This window comes from Labeo rohita, chromosome 24 (assembly GCF_022985175.1).
Source record: "Labeo rohita strain BAU-BD-2019 chromosome 24, IGBB_LRoh.1.0, whole genome shotgun sequence".
In the NCBI taxonomy this organism is placed as follows: Eukaryota; Metazoa; Chordata; class Actinopteri; order Cypriniformes; family Cyprinidae; genus Labeo; species Labeo rohita.
Window position 1 is genome coordinate 21,810,382 of NC_066892.1, and position 21,283 is coordinate 21,831,664.

The 21,283-nt window shown below is 41.8% G+C and overlaps 1 protein-coding gene across 1 annotated transcript in view; it reads left to right on the forward strand.

Moving 5' to 3' along the window:
• The first annotated feature begins 10,166 nt into the window (after window positions 1-10,166).
• elovl2 (ELOVL fatty acid elongase 2) overlaps window positions 10,167-21,283 on the forward strand; it is a 28,049-nt gene continuing 16,932 nt past the window's right edge. The window contains exons 1-2 of the mRNA XM_051098077.1: window positions 10,167-10,330; window positions 19,904-19,967. Coding sequence (XP_050954034.1) covers window positions 10,328-10,330; window positions 19,904-19,967 — 67 coding nt within the window. The 5' untranslated portion in view covers window positions 10,167-10,327. The remainder of the gene's footprint in view (window positions 10,331-19,903; window positions 19,968-21,283) is intronic.

The following is a 21,283-nucleotide window of genomic DNA, read 5'->3' on the forward strand; positions in this document are numbered from 1 at the left end:
GTCTACCATGGCATGGGGAAGGCCAGCGAGGTCTGCCACGTCCCGTCCAGGAGCCACACGTGGAGGTTCCACAGGTCGGGGCGCGGGTGCCAGATCGTGCCCATCCCCTGAGAAAGAAGGTCCTTCCTCAGGGGAATTTTCCAGGGAGGGGCTGTCGCGAGAAGCATGAGGTTGGCAAACCAGGTTCGGGTGGGCCAATAGGGCGCAACCAGCAGAACCTGCTCCTCGTCCTCCCTGATCTTGCACAGGGTCTGCGTCAGAAACCGACGAAGGGCAAGAAACACTGCTAGCAACTCGAGGCAACTGACATGCCATCGCAGTCGAGGTCCTGTCCAGGAGCCCGAAGCTGCTTCCTGTTGCAAACGGCACCCCAGCTTATCGTGGAGGCATCTGTGTTGACCACTACATGCCTCGACACCTGTCCTAAGGGCACTCCTGCCCGTAGGAACGCAGGGTCTGACCATGGGCTGAAGAGAAGGCGGCATTCCGGGGTAACGCCGACCCGGAAGGTACCGTGGTGCCATGCTCATCTCGGGATTCGGTCATGTAGCCAACGCTGTAGCGGTCTCATATGAAGCAGGCCGAGTGGCGTTACTGCGGCTGCCATATGCCCCAGGAGCCTCTGAAAATATTTGAGAGGGACCGCTGTCTTGTGTCTGAATAGTTTCAGACAATTGAGCATTGACTGCATGCGCTCATTCGTGAGACATGCTGTCATGTTGACCGAATCCAACTCCATACCGAGAAAAGAGATGCTCTGCACAGGGGAGAGCTTGCTCTTCTCCCAGTTGACCCGAAGCCCCAAGTGACTGAGGTGCTGAATCACCAGGTCCCTGTGCCGACACAACAGATCTTGAGAGTGAGCTATTATCAGCCAGTCGTCGAGATAGTTAAAGATGCGGATGCCCTGACCCCAAAGTGGAGCTAGGGCACCCTTGGTAAACACGCGGGGGGGACAGGGATAGGCCAAAGGGGAGGACTTTGTACTGATATGCCCGACCCTCGAAGGCAAACCGAGAGAAATGGTCTGTGTTGAGGCGAGAGTACGCGTCCTTCAGGTCGATGGCTGCAAACCAATCCTGGTGACGCACACATGAAAGAATGCATTTAGGAGTGAGCATCTTGAACTGTAGCCTGTGAAGGGACCGATTCAGTGCTCGAAGATCCAGGATAGGTCGTAACCCACCGCTCTTTTTGGGTACGATGAAGTACGGGCTGTAGAACCCCGTCTTCATCTCGGCTGGAGGGACAAGGCTCGACTGCGTCCTTTGCCAGGAGGATCACAATCTCCGCACATAAGACAGAGGCACCTGTGTCCGACTGGACAGATGTGAAATGAATGCCCCTGAACCTGGGCGGACGCCTCGCAAACTGAATTGCGTAGCCAAGTCGTACCGTCCGGATCAACTGACGAGATGGGCTGGGAAGCGCTAACCAGGCTCCCAGTCGATGTGCTAGCGGGATCAAGGGGACGGTAGCGGACGTACCTGCGGTGGGGCAGCCCGGGAGGGGCAGGGGGCTGACCCCAGAGAGTGGAGCACCCTGGAGGAGAGCCAGGCTGATGTGAGCAGCACTTACCTTCTGCCCTGGATCCTGCGTTGCCAAATTGAGGCTCCGAGCCGGAAGCTGGGCGTCGCTCAGGAACCGAACTCGAGGCACAAGATCTGGGGATAGAGGAAATTGCTCTTTTTTTTGAATAGGTGGGTACCACTGTCCCGGGAGTCAGTGGCAGCAGTGAAGACACCATCCCCCGGCCCTCCCCCGGGGGTGGGGGCAGAGTTGTTGAGACCGCCCGAAGAACAACCTCCTCCATCTCCAGGTTGCCCATGTCGAGGCCGCTTCGCAGTTTTGCGGGTCTTCCCTCTAGCGGACACCTGAGCAGCGGGCTGCGCCGTCTTTCAGCGGCTAGCTCGATGCCCCTGCTGAGGGGTTGCCCCTTGCGACGTTGCGGGGGGCGGAGCAGGTGTACGAGAGCGAGCTGTGAAGAGGGCACCCCACGTCTTAGTGAGCTCCTCGTGAACCTCCGGGAAGAAAGGAACTGGGGCGGGGCGAGGTGGAACGTCACCCTTCGCACCCAAGAACCAATCATCCAACCGCGAGCGCTCGGGAGAAGGTGCTTTGGGCACCTCCAGCTCGATGCTCTTGGCTGCCCGGAGGAGCATGGCCGCCAGCTCGGCGCCAATCTCCGACTGAGCAGCCCCCGCAGTGGAGGGCTGTCCAGCACAGTCATCAGCCTCAGCTGGCGGCACATCCTCCTCTGATGCCGCGATGGACATCATATCTTCTTCGGGAGCGCCGAAAGAAACACTAGGCCCACCAGGAGACGAGCGAGTGTCATGTTTCGGCAACTCCACGGGGACACGCTTGGAGGGACGTGACTTCCGTGGGGGCTTACCTGGCGGAATATCACGCACTGTAACCCTCAGGTCTCCCTGGTCTCTGACCAGTACAGCCGAAGCGCTCTCGGAGCACGTCGAACTAGAGCCAGCAGAGATCACAGGGCGGCCTCTCATGTAAGAGAGACGAGACCTAAGTGTGGTGATGGTCATGCGCTCGCAGTGAACGCATGACGCATCCGTGAGCCCTGCCTCAGCGTGATCGTGGCCCAGACACGTGAGACAGAGATCGTGCCCGTCAAAAGAAACTAGATATGCACCGCATCCATTCGTCCATTCGTAGGAAAATTGCTCTTTTTACACAACCGAGCGGGAAGACAGTCTTTTCTTCTCTCTCTTCTTTTTCTCTGTCATGCTCAATAGGCGAGAGCTCCAAAGCAGAAATCTGAGTGGATGCATGCCACCATCTTATATACCCGTATGTACGGGGGAGTGGCTTGCCGTGCAAATTCCACTCGCCAATTTTCATTGGCCTTTTCTCTTTAGCTCAGAGGTGATTGGGCTCCCAAGTGCGATCCCAAATACGTCACTCGACGTAACGTCGTAGTGAACGACTGAGGGGGAATTGATGATATTCACAGCCTTATACCACTTGCCACAAGCTGATTGGTTCACTTCGCATACGTTTCAATGGCTAAACATAAATGTTACGTGAAGTCTTCAAGTGAATAGGAATTATTAGCATTTTGTTTATTTACAAAGGGGCTATAGCAATCATAAGTACTTGTACAGCTGTAGCAGCAGTATGCATAGCTATTCAGATGCAATGTTAGAAATAGCAGCAGCATGCTTAGCAAGCCAAATTATTATCGACAATATAGCAGCGGCAGCAGGAAGTACTTTAGTCGCATAAAATTTTCAGTTTAACGTATGGGGTAAGTAACTCTTTAATGTGAAATAGGCATTTTATTACTTTTCCTTACTTAACAGGACTACAGTTAATTGTGTGAACTCTTAAGCAAAATAGGCATTATTTTGATGTTTGCTGTTTAGTTTATAGCAATTATAAGTATTTTGTGCAGCTGTAGCAGCAGTATGCTGCTATTTTTTTTTTTAAATAGCAGCAGAATGCATAGCAGATTCAGATGCAGTGTTAGAAATAATATTGCCAGCTGCATGCTTAGCAAACTAATTATTATTTTGCTAATATAGCAGAAGTAGTTAAAAGTACTTAGTCAGATTAAATTTAAGCGATTTCGCATGGATGGTCAGTGAACTCTCTAAGTAAAATGGGCATTTTATTACTTGCTTATCCAATAGGGTCTACAGCAGATTCTGCAGACTCAGACTTCATTGTGTTAGCTTATTTAATAAAGAGCCTTATAGCTATTCTTAGTACTTGTGCATAGCTGTTTAGATTGCAATGTTGGCAAATTTTAATAGCGGCAGCATGCAGATCAGTTTCAGATGCAGTGTTAAATAACCTTAGCAGCGGCATGCTTAGCAAGTTAGATTATCATTGTTTCTAATATAGCAGTGAAAGCATATAGTACTTTTAGTTGCATGAAATTCCAGTGAATCGCATGGGGTAAGTAATATGAAATAGGCATTTTATTACTTTTGCTATTTAACAGGGCTACAGTACTTTTGCAAACTCTTTAAAGTGAAATGGGCATTATTGATTGCGCTCGTTTGTTCAATAAAGAGGCTTAAAGCAATTCTAAGTACTGTTGTGCAGTTGTATCAGCAGTATGTTTAGCTATTTAGATCGCATTTAGTGAATTTTAATAGCAGCAGCATGTATAGCAAATTCAGATGTGATGTAACAAATAATATTAGCAGCATCTGTTTTTATTATGTTTCCAATTTAGCAGCGGCAGTAGGAAGTACCTTAGTTGACTGAAATGTATTGATAAGATAACGCATGGATAGTAAGCAGGTGACTAGGCATTTTATTACTTTTGCTTATTTAACAAGGCTTACAGCAGATTTGTGAACTCTTCAAAGTGAAATAAGTATTATTTCATTGCATTGTTTATATAATAAAGGGGCTATAGCAATTCTAAGTACTTTGTGCAGGTGTAGTAGCAGTATGCATAGCTATTCGGATTTCAATGTCTGTGAATTTTATAGCATGCCATGTATAGCAAATTCATATGCAAGGTTAGAAATAATAATTTTAGCAGCAGCTTGCATAGCAAATCAAATTGTTGTTAATATACTGTAGCAACGGCAGCAGAAGCGCTTTAGTGATAACTCATGGAGGGTAAATTAACTCTGCTGTAGGCATCATATTAATTTTGATTATTCAACAGGGTTTACAGCAGATTTCGTGCAGCAGCAATAAATTATGTTTAGCAGATTCTGATTAAATATCGTAACTGCAACAGCTTGCACAGTAATCATTCTTCAACATTGTGAATTGCATTAACAGCATTTAGTCATCGAGAATAATAATTTTCTCAGCAGCAGCATTTATAGCATTTCAAGGTCACAAATTTTATTTGGTCACACTTAATATAAATAGCAGCAGTATGTATAGTGAAACGAGATGGCTATAACAATAATATTACAGCGTAGTCACTACAAAGCAGACACTGCATTAAAATAAAGTCTTAAAGGCTATTTTAAAACTATTTGCTCAGGCCACCCGAGCCTGAGTCAGGTGGTTGCTGGGGGTTACTTCATCTATCAGCCTACAGCGTGATCCCTGTTTGTTAAAGACACACATTTCAACCTAGGTAAATTTGAGCTATTGGCTCAGACACACATAGTTATTTAGGTCATTAGTTAAATAAACCTAAGGGTACAACACTCAGGTTCACATTGCTAAGCCACTAGTTAACTTATCTGGGCTTCACTAACCCAGAAACACATTAACTCAGGTCACTAGTTTAAGCTATCTGGTCAAACAATCAGGTACACACGGCAATAGTCCACTAGCGTTAAACCATTCGGGAAAGCTGGCCCAGGCTCACATAGATAGCAAACACGCAGTCTCATGGCTCTTTGGAGCATCAGCAGTACATATGTCTTGGCAATAGATTTGCTTATTCTGGGGGGTTTTGTCTCTCTGTTTTGCCTTTATAAGGATGATTACAAGCATTTTATTGTATAGCAGCAGTATGCTTTCATGCTTACAGCAGCATACATATTTTAGCTGTTTCGTTATCTCATTCCAGCTTTGTTGGGGGGTATTTTGTATGCTATTGTGCAGCAGCAGTATGTCTTAAATACTCACAGCACCGTATCGCCATATGCTTTGGCAGTAGCAAGTTCCTGTACTTGCTTGCAGCAGCAGCAGCAATAATCTACAACCACAACAATAACCTACCTCAGCAGCAATTCAGCAGCAGCGAAGTAGACCTGTTCCGCCAAGACCACATACATTAACATTGTCATATCCATAACCATGATAAAATCTTCTGAGAGTTGTCATGGAAGAAATGCCTAGTTCTTTCATTAAACTCTAGATGGTGCAGGCTGACGGGTGTTAACATAACTGATGATATTCACAGCCTTATACCACTTGGCACAAGCTGATTGGTTCACGTTGTGTACGCAGCCAATGAGTTTGTACCTTTACCTTTAAATGGCTGGTTGGCATTCACTTGAGCCTTTCGCAGATGTGCGCTTTAAGTTCCTCTGAAACCCTCCACCTTCCCCAGCTCCACCTGTATAGATCTGCTATGGGTTATTTTGTATGCTATTGTGCAGCAGCGGTATGTCAGACAATAGACGAAGAACAAAACGAAACATCATGCACTTACATAAAACAAGATAAGAGAATGTGGCCAATGAGGTAAGGTGGCCATATGTTTTCTTTTTTTTCCGGGCATGTCCTAGGATTTCTATATTGCTTACATGTACAGGTGTCTTTGGCTGAAAGCGGCGATGCGTGCAGACTGATCAATGTATGACATCAAAGTACAGTGAAAGCTATAGACAGAACTATAGACAGAAGTTCCGAGATCAGAAAAACCACACCCTGCACATACAACATCTCGCAGACGAGAGAGATCTTGGCTCAAGTTTGCTGTATACCACATGCTCACAACAAAGACGCAAAGACCAGACAGTGCACGGTCCTGGTTCACGGACTAAAGCATCAGAATCCTGACATCACTACTTATCTTAAGTTATCTTAAGTACAGATAGGAAAAGGGTATTACAGAAACATCCTAACTTGACAAAAATATCCTAAAAATGGTCTTAACCTTTAGAGCAACCCCACAGCTATCCTAATTTCAAAATTATTTGAAAGCTAATGGAAAAAACACTTACAATTGCACTGTCCAACAATGGCATTACATTTATTAATAACTGAAAATGATAAACAGAGATGTTTAATGGTAGAAAGGAGGACCCAAAACACTTATAAGTAATTACAGACTGCCGCGCAACATATTATGGTTAATTTTCGGCAAGCCTTGTCCACTCCCTGTCTTTGTCTTTGTGAGTGAGCGAAGGTGAAAACTCACCAAACAGTATCGACTTTGAAACTTTCAGTAGAAAAGGCAATTTCCACAGCACTAAAATAAAAAAACTTGTTGTTTTGTTTACCTCATCAGCAGCTAGTGCAGTGTTGGTAGCTTGGTAAGAGACCTGAGAGTGAATTGTCGAACTTGATCATGCAGTTTAAGATTTCCTAACTAGACATAAGATATGACTTTGTAAGATGGGATAAGAATCCCAAATCAAGTTAAGATTTGCTACTGTAATACGAATTTGCAAAAAAATTCCAATTTAACATATATCTTAAGTTAAGACCTAAGATAAGAAACTTTCTGTAATACGCCCCCAGATCACCAGGACCCCAGCTCATGCAGTACATGCGCTACCACAGAATCAGTGATGGGTTGACCTGCCTTTGTTCCTCAAAAGAAGGCGAGTCTTATGCAAAGCACTTCATTTTTAAAATGATTGTGCCAGCAGCCAATAGAGCGTTTTCACGATGCGTAATCAATCAGCCATATTGGCGACACAGAACGTAAACAATGCCTCTAAACCGAATGAAACTCACAAACTTTGCTGATTATTGCTGCTGAAAATGGTCAGTTATTGTCATGTTTGGGGCTATACTAATTGGTCGGACTGGGAAAAACATTTGGAGTACTGCCAAAGGTTATAACAAATCATGGAAAAGAGTGCAAAAGACTGAGGAGAGAAGGCATTTGTGGTTGGCCAAACTCAATCAGGATTTCCAGGGAAGAATCTTGACAACATTTATGTTCGTTCCTATACTTTCCGGTCAGGTAGGTGAAATATTAAGCTAATATCTTAATACTGATCGTGCGTATCTTTACCACCTGTCAACTTTAGTTCAAAATATTGCACCCTTTCCCTGCTTACAAAGTCCTTCTCTATATGATTTAGCAGCTTCCACACATAGTTTAAACAGCATAAATTAACAGAACAATTTATTCAGTGGTACATTAACCGTGCAATCCATGCTGTTGTTTACATCTGAGTATCGTCGATATGGCAGCGCATCCGGTTAACTTACCAAACAGAGACGTAAGTGCAAACCCTCTATATATTGGTGTGATGCTATACAGGCTTCAAACAACTGTCATACCTGAAGGGTGTTCCCATAGTATCAACTACTAAAGCAGTGTCAAGTGAACCTATGAAACAGAACTTTATACAGTAACTATACTTTTAATAACAGTCATCTCTTAGACAAGGAATATACAGAAATCTGACAGCTACAGAGCACTACAGTGACTGTTAGACATTAAAGCAGGGTTTCTCAAATCTTGCCCTCATCAAACAAACCTGAGCAAGCTAATCAAGGTCTTCAGGATCACTTGGAAATCACTGTTAAAGCCATAACTAGATTATGAAATAAATTGAATGTTAGCAAACAGATAATTCATTCAGTTTCTCAGGAATTTGTGTTGAGAATTTTAAATATCTAAGTCTTTTTTTGTAACTTTGTATTCGTCATTTTAACTGTACATGTATTGCTTCATGACCTTTGTTCAAAGGTACAAGTTCAGCATGACTTGTCAGCTCATGGTTCTGACCGACTTATCACTGGATACATTTGACAAATAAAATCTTGATACCACAGAAGATCACCTCAACAATCAATGTGTAACAACTGATATGTGCTGATTCCCAGGACTGTAACTTAACCTAAGGATCTACTGATAGGACAATGCCTGCTCAGTGAGCTTTGCCTGCTCTTGGAACAGGTGCATCCACATGATGTGACACAACCGCAGGTAAAACTCACTGAACAGACGTTGTCTTATCAGTGGATCCTTTATTGAGAATGAATGATGATAATTATTTTGACACTAAATTATGAAGGTTTTTTTATAACTATGTTTTAGTCATAATAGACTTCTCCAAATCTATTTTCTTTCTTTCTTTTTTCTTTCTTATATAATTGTACAATGTGCATCGTGAGATTATCAAAAAGAACACCTATTTTTATCACATTAACCTGCAGCCTAACCTACTGAGTCAGCTTTATGTGTGGATGACACAACCACCCATAAGAGCTAAAATTATGATAAGGAAATAAAAAGAACGGTTAACGTTTTACTGTGGAAAACACTATTTTTGATCCATGTTGCCCATGCCCATACATTTTTAACAAAGAAAAATAAACGGTATGACACATCATCAGTCACCCATCAGTGTCGTTGTAAATTCCTTGATCTACACTAGATGGCAGCAATTTACACATATGTGTATTAAAAGGAGAGACGAGACGAGAAGGGGTGAGTAAAGAGTAAATTATGATAGAATTTTTAATTTTAGGGTGAACTACCCTTTTAACACTTCTTCCAAAGGAAAAACGTGATATAGCCTAGAGAAACCAGAGCGTAAATATATATATATATATATATATATATATATATATATATATATTTTTTTTTTTTTTTTTGTTATGGTAAACTTGTGTATTGCTAGTATTTGTTAAGGAAGTATATTTATTTTTAGTAAAAGTTTTATCCTCAGTGCGTTGTGTGTTGAAAAAGAAATTTTTGCTCCTGTTAAATTTTTTTTTTAAATGATATACACTGAAATGAGATGAACACATAAATAAAATATGTCTGAATACACTCCATGTAGTTTCAGTGAAGTCCAAATCGAATGTAATATTGGCCAACACAACATATACAAAAAATACTGAGAGCATCTATAAAAGACAGTTTATGGTACTTTCTAGTGATAGTAGCCAGGCTTGTCGTGTACATGGTGTACTTAAGAAATTGTTTTAAAATTTAATTCATCAATTAATCCAAATTTACAAAGACTTCACACAGGCATGCAGGTCATTCTCAAACGCTGCCCTTTGGAAGAGTAACTTTCTATTTGTGTTTCAGACTATGCAAACATGTATAGCCCTATTCTCAGTACTTGGGGCACTGCAGGGGCAATTTGCCTGTGTAGATCTGAGCTACACCTGAATGAATTTACTGGGTTTTACATATGCAAATATGCATTCACTGGTATTTATAAGTGGTGTATCCCACATATTACAGCAGGGTTTTACAGAAGAGTTGTGAACAGAGTGAGGATGTGGTTATCTGAAAGAAAAAAAAAAAACCTTATGAGAGGGACAGAGGCAAGAGATTCAATAAAAACAAGTCATGCAACATTCAAATATTTTTCTTTCATTATATTTATTACATTACAACGTTAGCTACTGCTTGGAAAATCTTTCCGAGGCATTCGGGTTCTTTTCTAAAATTCATGTGGGCCCTCGCAGGGTTGAGTTGGTTCAGACTGTGAACCCGTCATCTGATAGTCCATTCCGTCGTAACAGCCAAGACTTGAGCCCCTATTGGTCATCTTCACTTCCGTTATACTTTCAGCATCACCGCGCCACCTCGCGTCACTCTCCATCGCTTTCCGAATCGGACGCGCATTGGTTCATTCTTTAATTCATTCATTCCACAGCAGAGGAGCGGGCGACCTCGATCGGTCTACAGTTTCCAGCTGTCCCGTATTGTTTTGTGGAACTAGTAGATATGGTAAGGACCAACATGTTCACTTGTAATACATGTTTTGCGTGGGATTTTCTCATTGACGAAAACATTAGAATCCCGGTGCTGATGATCAAGAAATATAATACTAAAGTAAAATCACACCCGAACGTAAAAACACTCTACTTTTATTTCTCTACGTAGGCAAGTATTGTAAGCATTTATCCTTTGTTTATCTATGACTGAACTCTATTCAGATTTTGTACTGACTAGAACATCACTACAGTTAAACACTGTAAACTCATAGTGTAAAAATGTTTTGACAGGTAAGCTCACACATTTACTTTATGTGTTATGTGATTTGTTGAATTTATTCAAGTTAAAAATCATGCCGAAAAAATCAGTGCAATTGTATTGTAATGTACTTTCTATATCATAATAACCCCTTATTACAGCTTACAGCTACAGCTGTGAACCCTCTTCTCACTGCTAATGCTGTGGCATTTCAGTTTAACTCTATATACTGTAACTGTTCGTTCTCTCCTGAGGAAGCCAGGTTACAAAGGTTTGATGTCAGGGTAACCTGGCACCAAACCGAATGACCTGAAAAACTCCACATCTTCATATATTACTTTGACAGCTGTTCCAGTTAACCTGTATATGAAGTGCTTCTTGATCATTCATTTAAGGAACATAAATATACTTAAAATATATAATACCATGTCACTTCATGAAAATACTGCATAGTTAACTGCATGTATAGTATACTGCATGATAATTTACAGTATGGTTAGAACACATATTATATAGCACTCATGCTGTGTACTGAAATTTTCAATAAGTTCAATAAGTATCAATAAGTTCAAAAATCCGTTGAAGGATCCATCTGAAGGTTAGAAACCAGCATTGCATCTTAAACCGTGACAAGTCAAACAAAATTTGACTCAACTGCATCAGGATGTGCAGTGTGTGTACTGGTTTGACATGTATTATTAAATTGTATGCAGGTTACAGGTCTCTACACCCCTTTTTTATATTAAAAGTGTGAAAATTTATAAAGTTTCTGTAATGGTTATGTTTTAGGGTAGGGTTAAGGGATAGAAAGTATTATTAGTATAGTATAAATACCATTATACCATCATATAGGTGTACCAACATGTGTGTGAATGTGTGTGTACAAATAGAATTTCACTTATTACACACTTTTCCATATGTTTTAAATGTCTGTATTTAAATAGCATGTTCAGCCGTAAAGATGATTGCTGTATGTTCAGCTTATTTTTCCTGAACTTTTTTCAGCTGCTGCTCAACTAGCTTACTAAATTTGATGGCAAAATATCAAATAATCATATATTTAATTTCTCTACCCTCCATAATTAGGTAGTTGCTACTGTAGATTATCAGCAGGAACAGTTCAAACTATTACATCCATACAGTGATTGGCTAATATACCAAGGAAGGCTGGCTTCCTTTGAGATTTTGTTTTTCTCATCAATATAACCACTGAGAAAGTAAATACACTGGTGTTTTTTTTTTTTTTTTTTTTTTTTTTTCAGCAGTGGCAATGCCAAAGGCAAAAGCCTTTGCCAATGGGTTGCCCCATTTTCCCTTTTCAGTGTGTAGTAGAAAAGTAGTGACTAGGGATGGGCCATATGGGCTTAAAAATGTATCACAATTTGGTATTTATTGCGATAACGATATCAAAGACGATGATTTAGGGAATCCTGTTTCTTTAGAGAAAAGTATTATCTTTCCTATTTTTACCCAAAATAGAGTGTTGTGAGCATTACTGAGTACACACGTAATGTAATGACTGTTTAATTCACTGAATATGTTTTTTTACTTGTTGTACTGGAGGCTCCTAACACCAAGACAAATTCCTTGTGTGTAATACAACACACTTGGCAATAAAGCTCTTTCTGATTTGGAAGCTGGAGGGAACTCCACATATGCTTTATAGCAGAAGTAGTAGTACTGATGACACTTCAGGAATCTCTAATTCAGTTTTATCTGAATAAAACGCAGATAGACAAATATTAACTGCGGAAACTTGAAGACAATAAACATACAATGGCTACAATATATAGTTTGTCTGTGTTCTTCAAGCAGTCAATCAACATTTTTTTTACTATAAAATAGTATGATTTCAGCCTCATTCTGTGATATGAAACCATGTCTGATATCAAAAGGCTATTTCAAACACTCAACTGTGTTTTGAAGTTAATTTGGAAAAAAAGTCAATAAATGATATCTTTGCTGGACAACAGGTTTGTAAACAATCTTATACACATGCAAAACTGCATCACACACTTGCTACTAGTACATTATTTGTAGCCTACGTTATTCAAAGCTCAGACCAATTTTTGTTGCACTGTACAGTTTTTTACCAAACCAGTTCTAGACTGGAGCGCCTCATTTAGCAATATACTAGCTTCATGTCTGTCCTCAGCATGTCATTCCGCACTGTCGCAAACAGAAATATGTCAACAACTAGACTTTATCGTTATTATCATGGGAAGACTAATTCTTATGGTGGGGAAAAATTTTCCCAGTATAACGCAAACGATAAGATATCACCCATCCCTAGTAGTGACATATGAATACATCATAATATTATGTGTTTTTAAACCACAGACCACTTTGGTGTATAGTGCATCCTGTCACTATAAACTGTCTTGTCACAGTTAATATCCTTATACTCCCCATTTCATTTAATTTATACTATTCAACAATTCTTCCCACCATATTGGAGAGAAAAGATGTTCATTGATCTGCCAGTCATTGGGTTTTATGCAAAAAAAGGTCCCAGTTTACATAGTTCCCTGAGGAAATGAGACCCTGCGTCGAAACACTATGGGATGGTACTATGGGAATGCTCTAAAACACGCGAATAATGTATGGGAACGTACTATGGGAATGCTCTGAAACACGTGAATCAGTCCAATGGAAAAGCAATGTGGAGACCAGGAAGCATAAAAGCATGTGCAGTGAGTAAGGTGGCAGCTTCTGGTTAGAATAGTGAGTGCGGCTGGGATGCCGGAAGTATGGCAATGAGACGCAGTGTCCTATTCCCTCTGGGAACCATGGTTACATACGTAACCTGGAACGTTCCTCTTCGGGAACTCCAGCTGCGTCAAAGCGCTATGGGAACGAGATGCCCATGCCACCAGACTTCCAAGCCCCTGCCTAGTGTGGAAGAGCACAGCTAAGGCGAGAGAACAGAGGAGCTGGGAGTTGCATGAATGTTGTAGCAGACAAAGAGCTGGGGAGACTTCCTCCATAGGGCAGCTCTGTGGACGTATGCATCCAGTGTTCTGGACACATACAGTTAAGTCTCTGCTGTTCCTGCTCTCGCAGTGGGGGAGGACAGTAGGCCTGAAGCACGATGGGAGAAAAGGGGGCACCTTAGGAACGTACCCCGACCTGGGGTACAGAAAAGCTTTGGCCATGCCAGGCGCAGAGTCAAGGTGAGAAGGGGCCACAGAAAAGGCCTGGAGGTTGCTAAATCTCTTCAGCAAAGAGATGGCAAGGAGGAAGACCATTTTTAGGGTCAATGTCCTGTCTGAAACCTCTTCAAGAGGCTCGAAGGGAGGTTTTGCAGAGCACCATGGCCAGGTCCCATGTGGGGACACGGGATCACACCGGGGCCTCAGCCTCAGCGCACCGCATGTAAGAAAACATGTAACCAGGGGGTGTTTTCCCACCGACTGACCACCAAGAGGGGCGTGGAAAGCAGCTATGGCTGCCACTTACACCTTCAAGGTGGAGGGGGTCAACCCTGCGGTAAACCAGTCCTGCAGGAACTCCAGCACTGAACCAACTGGGCAGTGGACTGGGTCGAGCTGGTGGTTGCTGCACCAGGAAGTGAAAAGTTTTCACTTCCAGGCATACAGTTTCCTTGTTGTGGGAGCTCTGGATTGGAGGATGGTCTCAACAACCTCGGTTGTGACCCTCAGGGGCCACACCCATAGCTTCCACAACTCTGGCCAGGGGTGAAGAATCGTGCCCCCGCTTGTGAGAGAATATCCCTCCTGAAGGGAATCTCCCATGGACAGCTGTCGAGGAGAGAAATCAGGTCCGAGAACCATACTCGACCCGGCCAGAACGGGGCTACTAGCAGCAGCAAGACACCATCCCAGTGCACTCTCTCCAGAACTCCCAGGAGCAGAGCGATCGGGGGAAAGGTGTACAGATGAAGCCTCGGTCACGTCTGTACAATGGTATCCAGTCACAGGGGAGCTGGATGAGTCAGAGTACCAGAGGGGACATTGCGATGTCTCCTGAGCTGCAAAGAGGTCCACCTGAGCCTGGCCAAACACTCTCCACATGAGCTCCACCATCTCGAGGTGACGTCTCCATTCCCCAGGCCTTGGCCCCTGTCTCGTCAGGACGTCCACTTCCTGATTGAGATGCCTGATAGAATGTAAACTGCTCTCAGCGAGAGGAGCTTCCCTTGGGCCCAGATGAGGATCTGGTGCGCCAGCCTGTACAGGGGGTGCGAACGCAGACCTCCCTGTTGATTTATGTAAGAGGCCACCGCTGTGTTGTTGTGCGTACCAACACATGCCGATCTCTCAGGTTCGGGAGAAGTGTTTTAAAGCCTGTAACTCGGCCAGCATCTCCAGGAAGTTTATGTGCCACGTGAGATGGTGGCTGCTCCACAGGCCCGGGCTGGGTGGCCACTCATGACCGCTTCCCAACCGGTGAGGGAGGGCTCCTGTTCCCAAGTCAAGCCAAGAGAGAGACTCTGTTCCCAAGTACAGCCCAGAATGGGCTGCAGTTCCTACGTCAGCACCCTGCTCTGCCATGGCTCCCTGGACTGCCTGCTCCGCCATGGCTCCATGGACTGCCTGCTCTGCCATGGTCCCCTAAGCTACCTGCTCCACTATGACTCCCTGCACTGCCTGCTTCACCATGGCTCCCGATGCTCCCTGCTCTGCCATGGCTCCCTGGACTGCCTGTTCTGCCATGGCCCCCTGAGCTCCCTGATCCACCATGGCACCCCGTGTTGCCTGCTCCGCCATGGTGCCCAGATCCAGTACTGCTTTGGAGGCATCCTGTCCCGTACGAGTCTGTCCTGAGGTGCCCACCCTCCCACCCCTCGATGTTATGTGGCACAAGGGTGCGCCTGCCGTAGGGGGCATAATGTCACGCCTATGGACCTGTTTTGTTGTCTGTTTTGCTCCCCATGTACTCTCAATGTCCTAGTTTCTCCTCATGTGTGATCATGTCCATATTTACTTCTCGCTGTTCCCTTTCTGATTGTATTCATTGATTTCAGGTGTCCCTTGTTTATTCCCGTTTAGTCCTGTACTTAATCTCTGTTCTGTTTAGTTTACTTTGTCTGCTGTTACATGTCTTCTTGTCTCCATATTGTGACCCTGCCTGCTCTGTATGCCCTTTTTGTTAAAGTCTATTTATTTTGAGTTTATCCCTATGTTTTCTCGTCTCCTCGTTCCCTGTCTGTGAAGTGTGACACTGTGCTACTTGCCATGTTTACAATTTGACAATTTTTTGCTAAACTGATGCAGTTTAATATTCAATTTGTTGACCCAGATTAATATAACATGGTCAGAAAATTTACCAAATGTACCAAATTTCAATATAATACATTTCTGAAAGTTACTAAAATAGTCTAATAGACTGTCTTAGTAACATTCAGAAATTTATCGATATGACCGCATTGACTGACATGATTGTATAACGAAACCTGAACTGAATTAAGCTGGATGATGGTACTATTTTCTTCTTTGGTGCTGCCTTACAGCTGAAACACAACCTGCAACACTGACACGAGTGTTGAACTGAACTGAATCAACTTTTAACTGACTCAAGCTAAAAAACAACATTACTTCCTTTTGTAGAACTGCTTATAGTTTAATTCAACTTGTTTTAAATTTATGAACTTTACATTGCTATTGATCTGAACTGAACACTGGCTTGCCTAGCTGGTGTCTTAGAAACACTTAACTTTCAGTAATTTCTATCAAAGCAACTCTCTGAAGATCTGTAGATTATTGCTGCTGTTGCTGCAAAGCAAGTACAACAACTTGCTACTGCCAATACATATGCCGATACGGTGCTGTAAGTATTAAAGACATACTGCAAATAACATATATAATAACCCATAGGAGATCTATACAGGTGGAGCTGGGGAAGGTGGAGGGTTTCAGAGGAACTCTGAAAGTGCACTGCGAAATGATCTAGTGCAGGGGTGGGCAAGTTCTGTCTTAGAGAGCTGCAGTCCTGCAGAGGTAAACGGCAATCCTAATCAAACACACCTGAAGCTAATCAGTGTCTTTACTAGGGATGCCCCATAATAGTCGACTAATACAGAAAAGATTTTAGCATGGTTATGGATATGACAATGTTAATGTATTTGGTCTTGGTGGAATAGATGTGCTACACTGCTGAACTGCTGCTACTGTTGGTTATTGCTATTGTTGTAGATTATTGCTACTGCTGCCAGACTTGCTACTGCGGAAACATTTGCCGATACGGTACTGTGAGTATTTAAGACATACTGCTGCTTTGTAAATAGCATATATAATAACCCCCCAACAAAGCTGTACAGTGAAGATAAACAAAACGACCAAAATGTGTATGCTGCTGTTGGCATGAAAATACATACTTTTTCGAATGGTTTAAGGCTAGTGGGCTGTTGCTGTGGGTACCTGATCAGTAGCTCGATAGCTTAAAACTAGTGACTTGACATGACTGTGTTTCTGGGCTAGTGAAATCCAGAGAAATTAACTAGTGGCTTCCATAAAGTAAACCTGGGTGCTTTACCTTAGGTAGAAATGTGTCATTAACAAACAGGAAATCACGTTGTTGGCTGATAGATGAAGTAACCCCCAGAAACCAACAGGTGACCTGTCATCTTTTATGTCAGATTCAAAAAAAATATATTAATATATTATTTTTTTTAATTAAAACAATTAGAAAAAAATAGAATAAGAACAAGGAGAATAATAAGAATAAGTTACCAATCATATGAAATCAGTATTAGCTAAATTTTTTTTGTACTACAGAGGTGGCTCAAAAATGGATTGTAGATGTTTATTGAGGTTCAGAGGTGGCATTAGTGCAATTACATTTATAAATTAAAGTTGTTATTAATGTTTTAAATATAAATTTTTAAATATAAAAAAAATATTAAATGATTTAAATAACTGAAATTGTACTTTAAAAAGAAACTAAAACTGCCAGTAGGTGGCGGCAAGTCACATGATTTTGTCACTGAATCATTCATTGATTCCATCTTTTGAATGGCTGACCCATTCAGGAATGAAGCAAGTGAGTGTCTTTATGAATAAGTAATCATAAATCAATTTAGTTCAGTGGGACACGTCATAACAGCATGTCCCATCTGTCCTCCATGCCCTATGGTGAACTATGTTACTATGCTAGTCTTTCTTCTTTGTCCACAAAAGTGACTTTTACTGTCTCTGGCATGTCTGTTTCTGTTATCTCAAAGTCAAGAAAAGGCCCAATGAAACCTCCTACCAGATCCACTCTGTGATCGGAAAGCCGAAATGTCAGCTACTGTGTAGGAGCCATCCAGCTGTCCGCACCTGGCCCATTCCGTCTACACTGAAAGAGCTTCAGTGTTTCCTTGGCTTCACAAACTTCTATCACCGTCTCAACCAAAATTACAGCTCAGTCACTGCTCTTTTCACATGCCTCTTGAAAGGAAGGCCCAAGTCTTTGGCCAAAACCATCCAAGCATTCCATCCCCCCAAAGAAGCCTTCACAACTGCTTCTCTCACAGGAAACCTTCAGAAACCCTCCAGAGTCAGAGCTGTGCTTTCACAGCAGCAGGGAAATCCTTCTTGTCTCCATCCATGTGCCTTTTTTCAAGAAACTCCAAGAAAGCGGAGCACAATTATGATGTAGCCAATCGTGAATTTCTTGCCTTAAAACTCACCCTGGAATAATGGGACATTGGTTGTAGGGAGTTTGTCACCCCTTTGTTGTGCTCACTAGCAACCATAATCTGTGGTTCTCAGCTCTGGCACTAAAAATTACTTAGCTTACGTTTAACAAAACATAAAATCCATCTATCTATCTATCTATCTATATATGCATATATATATATACACACACATCTACATCTGAAAAGACCATCAGGCAAACAGAACACAAAATCATAAGAGTCTTCGGTCACTGCCACCAGAACTCCGGGAACAATTCTCTACTTGGTCCGAATATGCCAGAAACTCTCAGTGGCATAACAACTACAGGTCTCCATTCCAGTTACTTGGGTTCCAAGCTCCACTGTTCCGTAGTCTGGTGAGCTGTCTAAGATTCAGTGGTGGAGTATTGATTCCAGGGGAGAGAGAGGGTCTAGGACTTGGTACACCACCATATTCAGTTGGCAGTTTTCCACTACATGCTGATAAATGTCCTGTTTGGATATTTTTCAAGTTTCAAGTGTTCATAGATATATACTGATATGAATATATATCCTGACCTGACTTGTATGCCTTCAGAGTGCCTATGCATGTACTATGTTTCTTTCCAGCTCATCCATCTGATTTTTTTCTGTATCCACCTTTTTCCTGAGTAACTGATGAGCGGCGCCATGAAGGATTCTAACTTCCGTTTGGGTGCTTTCATGTTCCGGTCTCCATGTTAAAATGGGGTAAAAAGATTGACTGAATTGAACCTTTTTCAGTGTAACTAAATATAAAAATGTGTGCAGGTTTAACATTATATTATCGCCTGGGTCCTGTCCCACCCACATTCAATAGTTCCGACGCCTATGTATTATCGGCTCAGAAAATATGTTAATTTGACTAGAAACACCAGAGACCGGAAATGTAAAGCACCACTCCAGTTGGGCAAGACTTCAGTGTTTAGAAAAAGGTGGATATTTATTGTTGTGTTCAGACAGTAAAAATTACAGGGTTTTGCAAATTAGATGGCAAATCATCAAGGTGTTTTAATCATCATGGTTTCTCTCAATTTAGTTTACTATTTGAGTGACCTTTTAGCCAGATCCAAACAGAGAGAGACAGTGAAAGGCATGGAGAGAGAAGCAATGACCTGTAAAATGAGAGAGGACACTGTTGTTGTTTTAGTACAGAGAGAGTTTGCATTTCATTTCAGCTCTTTCTGCTTTTCATCTCTTTCTGCTGATTGAAGAGAAATACTAACTATATTAGAGGATGCACTGAAAACCATATTTGTTTATTAGAGGAAAAAGCTTGTTTAGGCATTTGGTTTAAAGAATTTGATTCAAAAACAAAACAAGCTTTCCATGATCAAATTTACAATATTTGATTAGTTCACTTTTGAAATCTGAATATGCTACATACATAACTCATGTAAATGTGTAAAATCTAGTGCCATTGTACATCATACTATTCTCTGAGCAGGTGACTTGTGGTTGTGTATTGATCTGTCTGCATTCACATTGTATCATTCTTCTTGAAGCAAGCATATGTTGTAATTTGATTGTGTATATGTTACTATGTCAGGCGCATGAATCTGTGGGGAATGGAAGGTCACTGAGACCTGAGCAGACACAAGCCTGCATTCTTCATACACCTTCAAGTGAAAACCTCACTTTTGTTTTTATATTTTGTTTTTCACTTGTGCTCTTTTCTTGTGTTTCAGAACCACTTTGAAAAGATTGACAGGCTGTTGAATTCTATAGTGGACAGCCTATTTGGAGAAAGAGGTTTGCACTTTTAACACTTTTCTATTCTGATGTTATTATTTGTGCCATTGTAAATAGTACCATGTAGTTTAGTGCCGTGCAGTTATCTCCTGTGTGCTTTAATTCAGTAAACAATACACAATATGCTCTTAGCATCTGTAGAATCAATATTTATTATGTATTTATAGTACATGTCCATGTGCAACAGAAACTTGATCATGTATTGTAAATGTTTAATGCTTTTTGTCAGTGGAAAGAGTTAGTCTGCACCAGGTCAAAAAAATAGCCGTATTAGTAATATAAATTCTATCAGAGGGCCATTAGCATTCTTTGAGGAACCTGCAAAGAGTAGTTATGTATGTCTCGTCTACTGTCAATTCACCTGACCCAAAATGAATTCCAGTGATACTCTGCCATTTCTTTATCCTTTGGAAGTCACTTTTAATAATGTGGATATTTCAATTTCTATCCACACGCCTCTTATACTTCTTCTTTTGAGTGCTGCTGGCATGCAAGAAGTGATACACAGAAAAGCCTCAGTAATACAAATACTCCTTTACTCACTGTGGTATATTAGCAGGAGCTAAATATTAAACATATTAGCAGTAGCGTTTAGAATCTCTGTTTATACAGCTGAAGCAAAAGGCAGTTTGGAGCATGTAATCACTCTGAGAACACGCCGATTGTAACGGACATGAAAACAGGTTAAATGAAATAAGCATTTTTGTGTATGCAGTTCAACTGAGGTTTGCCATATACATCGGCATAATCTCAGTGTTCACATTCGTTATTTCTAGGGAGAGGGAAATTAAGAATTATTGCTTAAGATCACTACCTATGGTTGTTGTAGTCCTAAATGTGAAAAGCATTATGGGTAGTGTAGTCTGTGAAATTTGCTTGTGTGATGTGTGCTATCGCTGTGCCCTGTAGTTCAGAAAACAGAAAAAGAACGTTTATATTCTGCTTTTATTTTAGTTCATTCAATTCAGTCCAACCAGGAGTTTAGTGCACTGTAACCCTGATAACTTTTATCTGCCCAAGAGAGTAAAATGGCATGCATCAGCTAACTTTGTCTGTTTCACCATTGTACAAACATGAATTAACAAGCTGTTACGCTGCTGCTGGGACGGATGAAGTGTAGAAAGTAACAGCAGACATCAAATGACTAAATTATGATATTTGCTCAGGTGGATGCTGGGGTCTTATCTATCATATTGCAACGTACATCCATTTTGTTAATTAACATTTCACATAGTGCGCTCCTAATTAGAGTTAAGCCAGCTGGCATGGTAGCCCAGGCACACATAGTCGTAGGCCACTATTGTTAAGCCGGTCAG